The 16,130-nt window shown below is 40.5% G+C and overlaps 1 protein-coding gene across 1 annotated transcript in view; it reads right to left on the bottom strand.

The window, feature by feature from the left end:
* Positions 1-16,130, bottom strand: part of CDC123 (cell division cycle 123) — a 904,444-nt gene that overhangs the window by 605,434 nt on the left and 282,880 nt on the right. The window contains exon 8 of the mRNA XM_044088252.1: positions 14,395-14,470. Within this exon, the coding sequence (XP_043944187.1) occupies positions 14,395-14,470 (76 nt within the window). The remainder of the gene's footprint in view (positions 1-14,394; positions 14,471-16,130) is intronic.

Raw genomic sequence — 16,130 nt, 5'->3', positions numbered from 1 at the left:
GAGGGTAACTCAGACTGCAACAGTGAACACACTCGAACATCTACATTTATGGTAAGAGTACACAACTGTACTATGTCCTTCATGGTTCACTGTTGCAATCATGACTGTAGGGTTGAGTCCCAAAGCTAAGAAAGGGTACCTGGAGGAGAAACAGAAGGAGCGGCCACAAAACTTTGCAAAACCGCAGAAGCAAAACCGGCCCTAGATTTAGAATAGAGAGGGAGGTTGTAATGCTTAGAAAAAGTATGCACAGAACTCCAAGTAGCAGCCTCTAAAATATCCTTGGTAGGAACCCCACAAAGAAAGGCTGCTGAAGTAGCAGTAGCCCGGGTAGAATGAGTCCTAATATTAACAGGAATTGGATTGCCATGAAAAGAGTAACATAACTTGATGCAGTGGGCAATCCACTTAGAAATAGTTTGCTTAGTGATTGCTTTCCCTAGAACAGTAGGAGCATAAGTGACAAACAATTGGTCAGATTTCCTGAATATCTTGGTCCTGTCCAGGTAAAAACGAAGCTGCCTGTGCACGTCCAAAGAGTGCAAAAGACTTTCTTCCTCACTTTGAGGATTAGGATAAAAAGTAGGCAAATGAATAGTCTGATTCAAGGCCAATGCCGAAACCACCTTAGGCATAAAGGTGGGATTAGTCCTTAGGGATACCCTGTCCTGATGAAAAATAATGAAGGGTTCCACAGCCATGAGTGCTTGCAATTCTGAAATTCTTCTAGCAGAGGTTATAGCTAAAAGAAAAGCAGTTTTCAAAGACAAAAATTTTAAATCCGTGGAAGTTGCAGGTTCAAAAGGAGACCAGGTTAATTTTTCCAAAACATAGTTAAGATCCAAAGTGGGAACAGGTGCTCTTATAGGGGGCGAACATTCTTAGCCCCTCTAAGAAATTGTTTAAGTAATGGATGAGAAAAAAAAATCGGAGGATCCGTATTGTAATGTGCAGAAATAGCAGAAGCATGAAGCTTAATAGATGAAAAAGATAGGCCCGTATGTAACAACTCTGCCAGATACTTTAAAATCAGAGGAATGTTCAGAACAGTAGAATCACCACCTTGGACTTGATTCCAGGAGCAAAATCTTTTCCATTTACCTGCATAAGATTTCCTAGTGTTGGGCCGTCTAGCTTCAAGGATTACATCCATTACCTGTTTGGAAAGAGTAGAGGTGTTTACAGACCCTGGATCCGCCAGGCAGCTAGATTCAGAGTTTTGACATGACTGCACAGGATCCGGCCATCCTGTTGAGACAGTAGATGAGGGATTTGAGGCAGAATCCAGGGAGGCTCCTGAACTAGGTTCATCAGAGTGGAATACCAGAATCGTCGAGGCCAATTGGGAGCCAGTAAAATTATTTGCGGTCTGTCCTGTTTTATCTTCAAAAGTACCCGATGTAGAAGAGGAAAAGGAGGAAAAGCATATACTGAGGGGTGTTTCCAACTGAATGAGAGGGCATCCACTTGCCATGCTAGTTTGTGGTAGGTCCTGGTGCAGAATGTTGGAAGTTGAGGATTCTGAGGGGATGCAAAAAGATCTATGTCCGGACATCCACATGCCTGTACTATCATCCTGAATATCCAAACATCCATTCATGTGGATCCGAAAGTGTCCTGCTCAATGTGTCTGCCAGAGTGTTGTCTTTTCCTGGCAGGAATTGTGCCTGTAAGTGGACTCTGCAGGTCAGTGCAGTGTACCACAGAGCCATGGCTAACCTGCACAGGGGGTAAGAGTGAGAGCCCCCCTGCTTGTTTATGTACCACATCACTATAGTGCTGTCTGTCTATCAACAATTGCCCTGGTAGAAGAAAGTCCCTGAAGGCTATCGGAGCATTCTGTACAGCGAGCATCTTCTTCAAATTTATGTGCAGGTGAATTTGCTCCTTTGTCCAAACACCCTGAATACATCTTCCATGCATGTGGGCTCCCCAGGCATAATCTGAAGCATCCGTTGTCAGAATTTGGTTGGTTGGTGGAGGACAAAAAGGCCTCCCCTTGTTCTGGAGACAGGCTTCGGCCCACCAATGCAACTCTTGCTGTAGACCAGGCAAAATCGTGATCACGGTTTCCAAACTGTGGTAATGCTGAGACCACACACTCTTGAGGTACCACTGTAGTTTCCTCATATGCAGTCTTGCATATGGTATTAGGAGAATGCAGGAAGCCATGTAACCTAAAGCATGCAGAACCTTTCTTGCAGTCAGCTGTTTCATTGAAGCCAGGTGTTGGAAAGAAGAAGCCAGTTGCGCTTTTTTGTCTGGTGTCAAGGAAGCCATCTGGGTTGTAGTACTCAGAAGAGCACCCAGGAAAGTAATTTGTTGTGTGTGCACCAGATTTGACTTCTTTGGATTCACTGTGAATCCGAGGTACTGTAGAAATTGCTGCACAAAAGCTAGATGCTGAAGTAGAGTGTCTTTGTCGTCCGCTTGAATAAGACAGTCGTCCAGATAAGGGTATATCTGAATCCCCTTCTGTCTAAAAAATGCCATTACTGGTGCCAGGCACTTTGTAAAGACCCTGGGCACAGTAGATAAGCCAAAGGGCAGCACAGAGAACTGGTAATGCTTCGAGCCCGCTTTGAATCTCAGATACCTTCTGCACTCTCGCCTTATAGGAATATGCAGGTAAGCTTCCTTTAAGTCCAGAGTCACCATCCAAGCGTTCTTGCCCAACATAGGCAGCAGCTGCTGCAGAGTGAGCATCTTGAATTTTGGTACATCTAGGAAGGTGTTTAGTACGGAAAGGTCCAGGATTGGTCTCCACAAATTTTCCTTCCTGGGAACCAGGAAAAGTCTTAAATAAAAACCTTGCCCTATTTCTAAATTTGGTACCAATTCTATGGCCCTCATAGCTAAGAGACTGAACTTGCAGTTGTGCCTCTGCCCATTGATGATTTGGCAGATCTGGCCAACCGTTCAGTCTTGGCAAGGTGTGGAAACGAAATCTGTAACCTCTTGAGACCATGTCCAGAACCCATTTGTCCCGGGTTATGCGGCTCCAATTTTGACAAAAAAGAGAAATCTTTCCTCCCAAAGGTGCTTCCAGGAGAGGAGCTTCTGGAACCAGAAAGGGAGAGTCATAAAGACTGTTTCCGGTAGGGTTGAGACTTATCTTCACCTCCTTTGGGAGAGGGGGCAGTCCACTGCCTATTCCTAAAAAGGGTTTGTGCCTGTCCCCTACCTCTGGAACGCCTGAATCTGCTTCTCTGAGGCCTGTCTGAGATCGGAAAGGACCAAGATTTAGCTGTCCAGTGCCTGTTAAATCTAGGAGGTTGCACCTGTAGAAAATCCTTAACCGTCTGCATAGATTTGGCTTTGTCCTCCATTTTCTTTAATACCTCTTCAGCTTAGGCCCCAAACAAAACATCATGCTGCAAAGGGGCATCCAAAAGTTTGGCTTTAACCTGATCCGGCAAGCTTTGTTCCTTTAACCAAGCATGTCTTCTAATAACTGCGCCAGTTGTTGCAGCCCTACAAGACGCTTCCAAAGAATCAAAACCACAATGCAGGGTATGTTTACCCACTTGTTCAATAGCATGCAATAAATCCTGTAACTCCTTATCATCCGCACCAATAGAAACAGCGGACATCTTTTGTTTAAATACAGACAAAAGGTATTGCTGATACTTTAGCATATGAAATTGACAGTTCAAAGCTCTAATAGACAATGTAGCAGAAGTATAAACTTTTTTACCCCATCTTTCCAAAGCCCTGGACTCTCGGTCAGAGGGAATAGGATGTTTAGCAGAGGCCGCTTTAACACCCTTAGGGCCCTGAGAAATTGTTTCCGGATCAGGTGAAAGATTCTTAAAAAGAAACTTGTGAGAATCTGGAACCCTATAATACCCATCTGGTTTGACCGGAGCAGGGGGAAAGAATCAGGAGAGAGGAAGCTTCTGAAATACATCATCTACAATGTCCAATACAGGGGGAATAGCAAGAGGCTTATGCTGAGGGAGAAGAAGAAAATCCCTAAGCCTTTTCTTGGTTTCAGAGAATTCCTGCCCTTCCCAGTGAAAATGCTCCCTCATATCATGCAAAGTTTCACCAAAAGAATAATCCTCAGGAGGAGAGGCTGAAGGAAAGGAATCTTCAGCATCAGAATCCTCATAAGGAGGAAAGGAACAATCCTGCTCAAGGGAAGAAGCAGAAGAAACAGAAATTTGGTCTGAAGAATCATAATCGGACTGTAATCTAGGCTTTTTGTCAGGAGGGGGATGAGAACCCCTGATCATAGATAACAAATCTTCAGCCATCCTAAGCATCTGCCTTTGAGGCCTAAGACCCTGATCAAAAGGTGTCTGTGCTTGCCATTTCTTTTTAGCTGGAGCCTTAGTCATTGTCTTAGAATGCAAAACTGAATCCATATTTATATGAAGCTGTGAAGGCCTGAAAACTCCCTCAGAAGCCGGTACCTGCCTACCGGCTCCAGACCCAACTGAGGGAGTAGTATCCGAAGGTCCATTCCCTGGCAATTCTGAAGGCCTCATCAGCTCCACACCGGAGTTGGTACAGGCAGTTGGTTCAAAAGAGGCGGACGACAGGGGCTGCAAAGGCGCCTCACTGACGACCGACGAACCAGCAACTGGCAATAACCGAGTAATATCCTCTGCTTTGGACCTCGGAGGCCTGTCTTTATCTTTGCGCCTCTTACACACCCCAGAAGCCGGAAAAGAATCCGAAGACGTATTATAATTAAACCTTTTACCAAAATAGTAGAAGGCAAAGTTGTACCTACACCTAATAGTACGCTGATTAAATCTAGCACAAAACCCACAATTAGCAATGTCGTGGTCAGGCCCCAGGCAGGGAATAGAATAAGAGTGAAAATCCCTATGAGGTATTTGTTTCCCACAAGAAATACAATTATTAACTTTTTCTGACATCTGACTGGAGCAAGAAAAAGACCTCCCCAACAGGGTACTTATCTTATAAAATGAAAAATCTTGGAAGTAAATCCAAAAACAGACAGGAGTAGGCCGACCGGCATCAGCGAACTGCTCAGGGCACTGCACGGCAAGAAAGACTGGGGTAATGGCGTCGGCTGAGGTCTTTATACTTCCTGACGCATTGACATCAGGATAAAAGCGACCTCAGCTGACGCCCAATCCCAGACTTTGGGATTCTGGCCGATCGAGGGCTGCTGCTGGCAGGAAGAACCCTACAGTCATGACTGCAACAGTGAACCACGAAGGACATCATACTGACATGAGACTGCATTGAAAGATGAGGGTCCATGGGAAGACATGCTGAAATGGCCAACAAATGAACCCTGACAGAGGAGTAATAAAGGCTATAGGATAGTAACTCACATAAATACTGTTATAACAGAGAATATCTAGCCCTTACTGGCTGCGGTGTATGATGTTGGCACCAACTAGAAACCTTTTCCATTTGCTAATATATGATTTTCTATGATTTTCTAGTATCAGGCTTTCTTGCTTCTGTTAATATTTGCAGCAAGGCCCCAGTAAGCAGGTGCCTTAAAGGAATTAAGACCCTATCATCCAGGCAGTCATCCGAAGTTGATTGATGTTGGGGTTTATCAAACACCTCTGTTCTTCTGAGAGTAAATCTAGTCTGTGGAAGCTTGTGGTAATTGTCCCTGGTCATTTCCAAAAACAATGATCATGAGGGATTCCTTCTAAATAGTCAGAAGTATCCTGAATATTAGTGGAAAGGGTGGAAAAGCATACAGGAAAATTACTGTCCAAGGAAAAGAAGAGGCATCTGTCTTCCAGGCCTTCTTGCATGAAGTCCTGGAGCAGACTCTTGTCAGCTGATTGTTCAGAGGGGAGGCAAAAAGGTCTACTTGAGGAGCTCCCCACAGATGGATCAAATCTTGGAAGACCCCCCCCCATCTAGTTTCCATTTGTGAGGTTCTGCTCACCTTGTCTGCCACACAACTTGGCTCTGATGGAATGTATGAGCCTTGCAGAGTGACACTGTGCTATGAAGATATATCCTAAGCTAACATGGCTCATCTGGGTACAACCTCGTTCACCCTTGCTTGTTGATGTACCACACGAATGTGGTATTACCTGTAACCAGCTGAAGAGATCCCAGGGACCAAATATGGTTCAGAGAGTTGAGTACTTGATCAGAGAAAGCATATCTTATTGATATTTATGTGCCTGTTTCTGTCCTTGGTGTCTCACACTCCCTGCAATTTTATCCCTCCTGAAACTGCTCCCAAAGCAAAGTCCAATGCGTCTGTGGTGACGGATGGTTTTGCAGCAGGGAGGGATACAAGGAGACCTAGATTTAAGGATAATTGTTGCCTCTGTCAAAAGATTGGTCTTCTAAAAACCCCAGCATTAAATTTGAAAAGATCAAAGGTGGTGATGTTTGGATTAAAGGAATTTCAAGTATTACTGTATCTTTCTTATGTGGAGTCAAGGGTATCCTGAGGTATTCCCTTGCAGTGACCAGTCTAAGTGGAAAACCTGAGGTATTCCCTTGCAGTGACCAGTGTAAGTGGAAAACCTTAACAGTAAACTCTCAGTTAACCAGAATTCAAGCAACTGACAAGCAACCAGCACACCAAAAAAAAAAAAAAAAAAAAAAGAATGCAGTACAATCTTCATGTATTGCTCTTTTTGTTTTCCCCCTGCAGAAACATACCTTATGTTATTAGAGTTTTAAGAGTTAAATTTCCTTTCTCCCCAACCTGAGAACAAGTCAAACCAAACAAATAGTATACGATACAGTATTAGTCAGGCCAAAAATCTCATTTTTAACATCATTAGGGAGGTTTCAAGAATGCAGCCATGCAAACCTCCTCAAAACAGTACCAATGACCACAGCCCTGGAAGAAGTATCAGCAGAGTTATACATACACTGTAAACAACGAGTAAGTGACTTGTGCAATAGGAGAAACTAAGCTGTTTAAAACAGATTTTTTTCTCACAAGAAGAAACTGCAGATAAAGCAATACTCATACTTGAGCAATTTGTCAAAACAACAAACATGAACTTGACAATTCAAATTTCTAAAAATCAGAGTTGCAGAAATATACACTTTTTCTAATCCCCATCAATAATTTTCCCAACTTTATCAGAATTAACTAACTGCTTAGTAGCAGTGGGATCCACTAAAACTACATCTGCTGGGTCAGGTTTGACAATAACATATAAAAATTTAAAAGACTGAGGAACTTTATACATACTACCTGCCATTTTATGGGCAGCTGGCTGACTTTCAGGAAAACTGCAGTCAGTAACACATATATCCTCTAATGCAGAAAGGACACAAGGAATGGATGAAGGCTATGGAAAATCCTTCTGTAACAACTCATAGTATTTTCTGAGGGCTAAAAGAAGGAGTAAAAAGGTCACACAAAAAACAATTGGTTACGAACACAAAGAAAAATCTAGCAAAGTTAGAGTTTCCACTGTGTGATAACCTTAAGCATCTTGTGTCAGAGGCAACATGAGATATATGCAAATTACCCTTTAAGGATATCAGGTGTTTCAGCAAAATGGCAATTCTTTATGTCCATTACTTTTTCTTTTATTTTTAAGTCTATTTATGGACAATTTCAGGCCAATAAAGCCATATCCCTCTAGCTGTGGACATGCATGTTTCTGCCTTCTTATGGCATCATCAGCACAGCATAAGAGGAATGTTTGACTTTTGGAAACACAGAGGGGTTTGGCTTTATTGGCCTGAAATTGTCCATAAATAGACTTAAAAGTAAAAGAAAAAGTCAATGACATTCAGAATTGCCATTTAACGGAAACACCCTATATCCTTAAAGAGTAATTTGCATATATCCCATGTTGCCTCTGACACAAGAGGTTTAAGGCATCACACAGTGGAAACTCTAGCTTTGCTGTATTTTCTGAGGGATTGAGAAACCTCAATGTTCTACTGAAAACACTGGCACGTTCTAGCAATAGTCTCAGAGAAAGAGAAATCCCCATAGGAAGAATAAGAATATGAGCTCTCATCTGAGCATAAATCAGAAATCCAAGGAAAAAAATCCTGCATCCATCCCTGACTCTTCCTGTTCATGTTCAGAATCTTGAATCTCTTCAGGAAAAAATGAATCCCTTTTTCTTTTGCCAGAAACTACTTTACAAGAAGGATCAATAGCCTGAATTAAACCTTGAGCCAGACTCAGTAAACCACCCCTATCCAATGAAAACTGAGGAGGAAGAGATAAATACTTGGTTTTCTGTTTCTTTTTGACAGGACAAATAGGGCCAACCATGTTATAAATGGTAGCAGCAGCATCTTCCATAGGGATGGGCACAAGATTCTGACAACAGGGAAACCTTCCTCATTTCCCTCTCCCAGTATAAACAAGAGTGTCTCTTCTCATACCCACTGAGGAGATTCAAAACAGAAGACGTGACTATCCCCTGCTCCATAGTGGCTGTAGGTGCTACACCAGAGAGGGTCCAGGGTAAAACAGGAATGGTCTAAGGTGCAACAAATGGCCACAGCAGAGTCACCCACCTGCAGCCGATGCTAAATGCTAGACTGCTGTGGTGGCAAAGGCTGTTTGCTTATTTTTTCTTTTTGTGGCTGGAAGAAGGACTGACCATAGGACCAGTAACATGTTCCTTTGTCAAGCTGAAAATTGCTGTGGAAGACTAGCAGCAATTTATGGTAAACATTACTAGCACACAAAAGTTACTTTTTTGACAGAAAAAGACAGGGAAAGCACTTTAAAACACTATGACAATTACACAAAAGTAAAAGGAACACTTTTTCCAGAGGAAAAATGTTTTCAGTTATTTTATTCACTTACAAACTGACAGAAAAAAATGAGCTCTCTGTTTAAAAGCTGCACTCTAGAGGCAGTCCATTAAAACACCACTCTGCTACCTTTAAAATAACTTTCCTGAAGAGGAAATTAATAAAACATCAACAAAAGTAAGAAAATGGAAGTTTTTTTGCAAAAGGAACTTATCTCCCCAGCAAAAGAAAGCACAAGCTGGCCTTCTATCCTCGAAAGCCTCAGAGGAGCTTACTCTTCATCAGCAGTAAAACTCGGAAGGGCTTCGCACCCAAATTTGCCTTTTAATCAGCTCAGCCCGAACTGCCTGACAGTTTGGGCATGTGGAAAGAGCAGTGAAGCTTTGGAAAATGGATGGCTATTACATTCTTGGAAGGATATAACCCATACAGCTAAGGCTACTGCAAAAGTGATCAATATGATAAACATTAAATTCTACAGCCCCTTTAAGAGGAAAAATTGAAATTGTCAGAATAGTGCTGCAGACATCTCCTGGTCTTTTAATAAATCACTTTTTGAGAAGGACAAAGTAACTCCAACATGTGGCTATCTGATCCTACATCTCAAATCCAGCAGTCCTTGACTATGGTGGTCAAAGCTGGAGCTGACTCAGACAACCACTTTCACAGCTCAGTCCTGAAGGGCAGTCAGGACTACTGCTGTGACATCTGTGGATTCAGCCTCTTGAAAGTATTCAACAGTAGAGCTAAAGAGGAAAAATGCCTGAAGCTTGGGCGCCCTCCTCTTACAAGAAGCCTTTTATTCTTCCTGTAAAATGGGCAGCAAAGAAGAGGAGGAGGAGGAAGGCTATTATTGCATCAAGTGAACCCTCCAGAGTACATGCTCACTTCCTCTTTGCAGGTTTTCCACTAGTTGCTGGGAACTCTGTCCAAAAAGAAACCCACCCTAGCAAGGAGCATTAAGTGCAACATGCCTCAGTTCATCCTGAAAAAAAGTGAACCTGAGCCACTGCATTCCTTGTAAACATCTGTGAGTCTGTTGCCTTTGTCATATTAACAGTATAATCAATACAGTCAAAATTTTATCAAGCCATGTGGACCACAAATGTACAAGCCATGGAAAGGATCATTCCTAGCATTTCTACAGCCCAGTATAAGGAAGAACTGAACATTGTTTTAGTGTCTGATCCACCAGAACATAATGGAATCTAGACAGGTAAGATTAACAGCTGAAGGATCAAAGTCCGAACAAACATACAATACTCCTTATCAGGTTGTACTGCAACAAGGAAATTTGTTCTACAGGACTTGTGCTGGACTTCTGTTTTAGCCACAAGATGGGTTCACATAGGATAGTCACTTTCTGGGAAGTCGATGTCAAGGTACTTGGATGATAAAAGGCTGGAAAAAGAGCATCTATGAGCACAGGGTCTATAAAGGGAACTATCCCAAAGCCCTTCTTTCATTTCCATATACTCAGTCAGGTAATTAGCACAGTCAGTACAAAGTATTAAGGCTTCAAACTGTTAGTGTTATGCTTCCTGTAGTCAAAGGTAAGAATCTTATTCCTTTCACGTCCATTTGACTACTGTGGTCTCACAATTAGCATAGAAGACTACAGCTACGAGCTGCTTCCTTTACTCCAGGGTTTGATTCCCTTAGCTACTACTTAACTACTGTGCGATTCTGAGCAATTCACTTAATTAGCCAGTGCTTTACTGAAACTGGAAGATTGAACTAGGCTTCTCAATGGTTTTCTGGACCACATACATAGAAACTACCTATGAATCTACCATTAAAGCTCTGGGGATGGGGCAAAGGAACCAAAAGTAAATCCTATGGATGACTACATAAACTTTGGGATTTCCCCACTGGAAGGATCATCTGGGAGTAAGCTGTAGGGAGAATAAGACTCAATGTGCATCTACCTCAGAAGTAAGATGCTTTTTCTAGGATAGAGAGGGTAACAGAACTATAAGACCCAGCTGAGAGAAGGTAGGACCAAGCATTCAAAGGGCAAGCACCAGAGTTTGAAAGATGCGTCACTGATGCTCGGGTATCTTGCGGGCTGAAGATGGCATGGGAAAATAGACAAGAATGCAAATGACCTGACACTTGCCTATAATGCCTATAACATGTTCCCCCACTCAACAGAACAGGTCTGACATCAAGTCAAAGAAACGACTTGCAAACTCTGCAGAAGAAAGTCTTGGTGGATCTTCTTCACACTAAGGCATCAAGAACTGCTGCACATGGAGGAAGGCCTGAAGAGAAGAGTTCTTCATCTCAAGTGCATCTACTGTGCATCAGCCAGAGGACTTGAAGAACTGACCCCTAAATGCAGACCAGTCACAAGAAAGCTCTGTGCATTCAACCAGAAGAAAAGTGGACTAACATCTCAGGAGGAATTTCCCAAGATGGCTGCCAGAATGGACGGAAGGCCCTCATTTTCCATCGAGGTGAAGAATGAGCAAAATTTGACATCTCACTAATTCAGAGGGAGCTAGCAACATGCAGGGTCTTTGAAACCATCTTGTAAAGAAATTAACCCACAATATGTCAAAAATGTCTTCGATCTAAAGCCATCTTTTCACAGTGCTCTGGTATCAATCTAGAATTATGTAAGGGACCCACTTACAAACTCCATACATGTTGAGCATTCTTACTACGATCTACTTCCATCATGCTCCTTTTCCAGGCAGCAGAGAAAATAAAGTGCAGATCATGACTCATGATCTGGTGATCACTTGAGCATTACAATGGTTTACACTTTCTAAGCAAACCCAGACTTTTCCAAAATAAATGTCAGAATCAGGATCCACAAATTAGCTGGCAAGTGGTCTAGGTGCACTCTGTGTCTGCTGGTAGGAGGAGCACTTCAGCAAAAAAGTTAAAGAAAAAAATGATTTGATGGCAAGAGAGGTGAATATCCCAACAGTAAATCCACTGAGAAGGACTTCCAATATTAGATTTGCCATTCTGTTTCTGAAACATTCTAAATATGCTATCCTCCACTGTACTAGATATAAATTATAATGTCTGTACATCTGTAAAAAAAAAAAAAAAAAAAAAAAAAATATTTTTTAACTTTTTATTTCCGTTTGCTATTTGCATGTAATTATATGATATGTCACTGCCTATGCTTGGAGCTTTTCTCCCCGGGCCTCTACTGAAAATGGACATATATCCAGTTAGACTAGCCCGGTCAACAAATGTACAATAAATAAAATAAATAAATAAACTACAGTTACTAATATCCATCAATACTAACATCAGCAACACATTTTGCGTTCAACTTTAAGTGACAAACTGTGTTAAAATTGAAAAGTATCAACCAGTAGGAAACCTCCAATACAACTATATATTTTTTTAAATAATAATCCAATAATTGTACTGAAATTATTGTACTGAGTACCAGCACAGTTAATTTTACTGTAGATACTGTTTTCCACTGACATTTCCCTAGAGCAGTAGCAGTCTCTCATCATGCAACCAAGAATACATTTATAATTATTCTCCAAGCATTTAGACTTCCTTCTTTTCCTCTGGCATATTCCATCATTTTAAATTGTATCCACAAATAATGCAGGCATCATTTACTTACACTGCCTTTCTTAATTACATGCTTATAAACTTCCTATGCTCCCAGTCAGCTGCACAAAATCTCCATTATCTTCTTGTATGAACTCCTCAATTCACATTGCATTTCTGTGAATCACATCATTATCCATTCATTTCTAGCATGAGCATTGGGCTGGCTAACCTTCTTGTCTGTCTTATACACAGACATGCTTCTCCTGAGAAATGAACAACAGCATGTGTCCAATAAGGATGGCACAAACAAGCAGTTCTGTATAACTGACAACTCATTCAGTCTCTCAGTATTCCCAAACAGTAGTAATTCAGGTGATTTTGGAATAAAACATCTTCCAAGTACAGTTCTTTAAAATGACTGCATACTGGTACAACTAAATAACAGGTATCCCCAGTCATGCTTTGCTATTTTCATGTGTTACAACATTCTCACTTATGAATTAACCTCAATTTCCTTTACCTTAGTCCATGTACTGTAAACACACCAATACAGTCTTTGCCCTTGATAAAGCTCTCACTACATCCATATTTCCTGACTAGTACCTTGATATCAATTTTTCCCATCACTTTTCTGATATCTGCTTTACCTGCTCCTTTTTCACATTATTGTTTCATTTCCTTTCAGAGGGTCATCTTAGTCTCAACGAATTTTAAGCATGCATTCTAAACAATTTCTTGCACTAACTTATTCAAGTGTCTTTTCTACCCATTCCCAAATGTTCCACTACTGACCTAAGCCCCTTACCATCTCTCCATAATGGTAGAGACAGTCATAAGATTACATGCCTAAGCTTAAATTTCTCAATGATATTTTCAGGGGATGCCATTCACATTCCTACCTTCCATCAACAGTTGGTCTCTATTCCATAACCTACAGTCCACTTACTTTAATGGTGTCATTTCAACAAGTTTCCAATAGTCATACAAACTAAAGTGGCTCAAACTTAAAGTCTTACTTCTCTTCCAATATAAATGCAACAATTCAAGATAGCCTAAATTATTGGTTACAGCCTTCTAAAACTATTTTCTCTTTCCTGCAATAATTCACATAGTAGATGAGGGTTAGGAATCCTCATTCTAGTCTTACTCAAACAGATGCAATAACTCTATGTAGACATGAATAGTTTGTCACTTGCTTAAATACTGCAGACCAGCAGCTCTAGAAATCCAGCATAACAAGTTAACAACACTTTAGGAACTGTGCCATTAAAAAAATGGATTTTATACAAAAGGAAGCAGCAGTGATTTTCATCCTAGACCCCCAACGTCTTCATCCCTGATGCATGGTTCTAATCCCCAGAAGTGTAGCTGGCTCAATCAGTTCCCTGGGCTCATATCACAAAAGCACTTACCTGTAATAAGCCGACCACCACACACTAGTGATCAGCTTATTACAATCATACCCATGATCCCCCCCCCCCCCGCCACACACACACACCTAGCTATTTCATTGAAGAGCAAAAAACACTTTACTGTAAATCAGTTTGCATTGATGCTTGACCATATCTCTCAACTGTTCAGATTTTTACCTCACATTTTTGGCCCATTCCTCATAAAATGTGTGGTTTTCTGGCAAATCATTGAGGAATCAAAGTCAATGAAAAATGACAGACATTCAAGTTTCAGAATTAATATCCTTCACAAAATGTATGCTAATACAAAACCTGCTACTCTAACAACTTTTTACATTTATAAGAGTAATATTTAAAATCTGTCCCTATTTTTGAGGTTTGTCTCCCCATTATTTTTAGGCTTTGTCCAGATTTCTTGAACTGACACACTGAGAAGTATGATGCCCCCTCCCCAAGCTAAAAAAAAAAAAAAGCTTTTTCTTTTAAACTATAGCAAACTGTTTGCTACAACTGCAGCAGTTACTACAGTTTAGATAACAAACAGGGAGCGCTGCAGCACTAAGGCATGACTGCAAATGCAACACTCAAAGAATTACTATCCTAGTCAAATAAGCTACAAATATAATACAACAATGCACTGCATATTCAACATAATTTTACATTCACTTGCCTTAAACAAGAAACAAATGAACAGAAAGTCATACAACAGCAATAAAAAATAAGAAATAATTGTGCATACCTATTAATTTATTTTCCTTGACAAAACATCTAAACTCTCCTCCAGGAATCAGTTCACACCATTTTCTAAGCACAAGCTACAAACAAAAGGAAATGATATTTACTTGCAACAGAAGACTAACAATTTTAAAGGTAGATGTAACAATACAAAACTCATGCACTTGACAATATAACTAGAATACTACTACTTCAAAGTCACACTTACTGAATACAACTGATGAACAATAAACTAAATTTCAAGCATGTCCTGTTATGGCTTGCTGGATATAATTTTATAATACATCGTATCAGTTAAAAATATTCTAACTTTTGTTAATATTAGCTCCTCCAAGGAGATCTCAATTGGTTGCTACTTTAAAAGGAGACGTTAATTAACCTTAATTCAAACCAGCAGTCCAAAAGAGTACACTTCCTCTACAGCATCATCAACAACACCAGTGGCATAACTAAAGCAGGTGCCACTATTCACAGTCTGTTCTTTCATGTTAAAGACCTAAGGCAATGTTTTGAATGGGGCAGCAAAAAGGAATGACAGAATGAAATCCTCATTTTTCTTCCCATGCAGAGTTTTGTGAATGAATCCTCCGACAACATCTATTGCCTCTTTGTAATGCTACAACTCAACTGATGCAGAATGTGAAATGGCAAACTTTTTAGCTATAATCTCAATGAAGGTCTACATCCGCAACACATTTTTAATACTATTTTTATACAAGATGCTCTCCTTGAACCAAACGTTTAACAGAAAATAAACAAGAAAGCACATTTCAAAGGAAATAAATTTATAAGTACACTCACAATTAGCATCAGTACCATGCCCCTGAAGGCAACAAAAATCAAATGGTGCATTTAAAAATCAATTTAAAGCTGTCCCAAGAATAATACGGAAAATGCCAAGCTGAGCTCGGACAATAAACAAAAAGGAACAAGGAGATAAAATTACATCATAATACTAAAACATAAAAAAATCTGGTTAGGGGGCAGATCATTGGTGACCAAAAAAAATAAAGTCATATCAGAGTGACTGCTCCATAAAGCCACTCAGATACAGCACGTTATAAAATAATCCCAAGCACCAGCGGTTAAGTCACCTTGGGGTAATCTGTCAATGAACATGGTAACATATTTAGCTAATGAATTTACTGGTGAATTATACCTTACTAGACCTGTACATACAATATCTGCAAATGAACAATAATAAAGGTATTTTAAACTGCTACCATAACAAAAGCTAGCACATCTAAACAGATGTTTTTAAGAGATACTATTTATTACCCTGTCTCACATTTGTAAACAGTTCTTGTCAATAAGGAGGACCTCTTCTGTTTGACATCTATTTTTCATAAGTAAAAGCCAATACCAAAGGGCTCTAGCTGACTTAGCCATCCTGCATGAAGATTTGTCTCAAATAAATGACTGGTGCCAAAATCATGGACTGATACTAAATGCGAAAAAATGTATTACAGTTTCCTTTGGGAAGTCATCTACCCCAGGGAACTACCATATGACAATATTCCCCTGACAGTTGCCCCAGTTGTTCAGGATTTGGGAACTTATGTGGACAGTAATCTAACTTTTGACCAACATGTGCCTATTGTTGTCAGAAAGTTATTCTACACTGCACAGTTTTAAAACAAAGGGAGAATGCCAAGATCTAGGGATGTCAATGTCCCCCTTTACTCGACCCTCATTAGACCAATCAGTGAAGATAACTCCTCCTCCTTTGGCATGTATCTG

The sequence above is a fragment of the Protopterus annectens genome, chromosome 11.part0, assembly GCF_019279795.1.
Source record: "Protopterus annectens isolate FY-2018-M chromosome 11.part0, PAN1.0, whole genome shotgun sequence".
Taxonomy (NCBI): domain Eukaryota; kingdom Metazoa; phylum Chordata; order Ceratodontiformes; family Protopteridae; genus Protopterus; species Protopterus annectens.
This window is presented reverse-complemented; position numbering and strand designations above follow the sequence as displayed.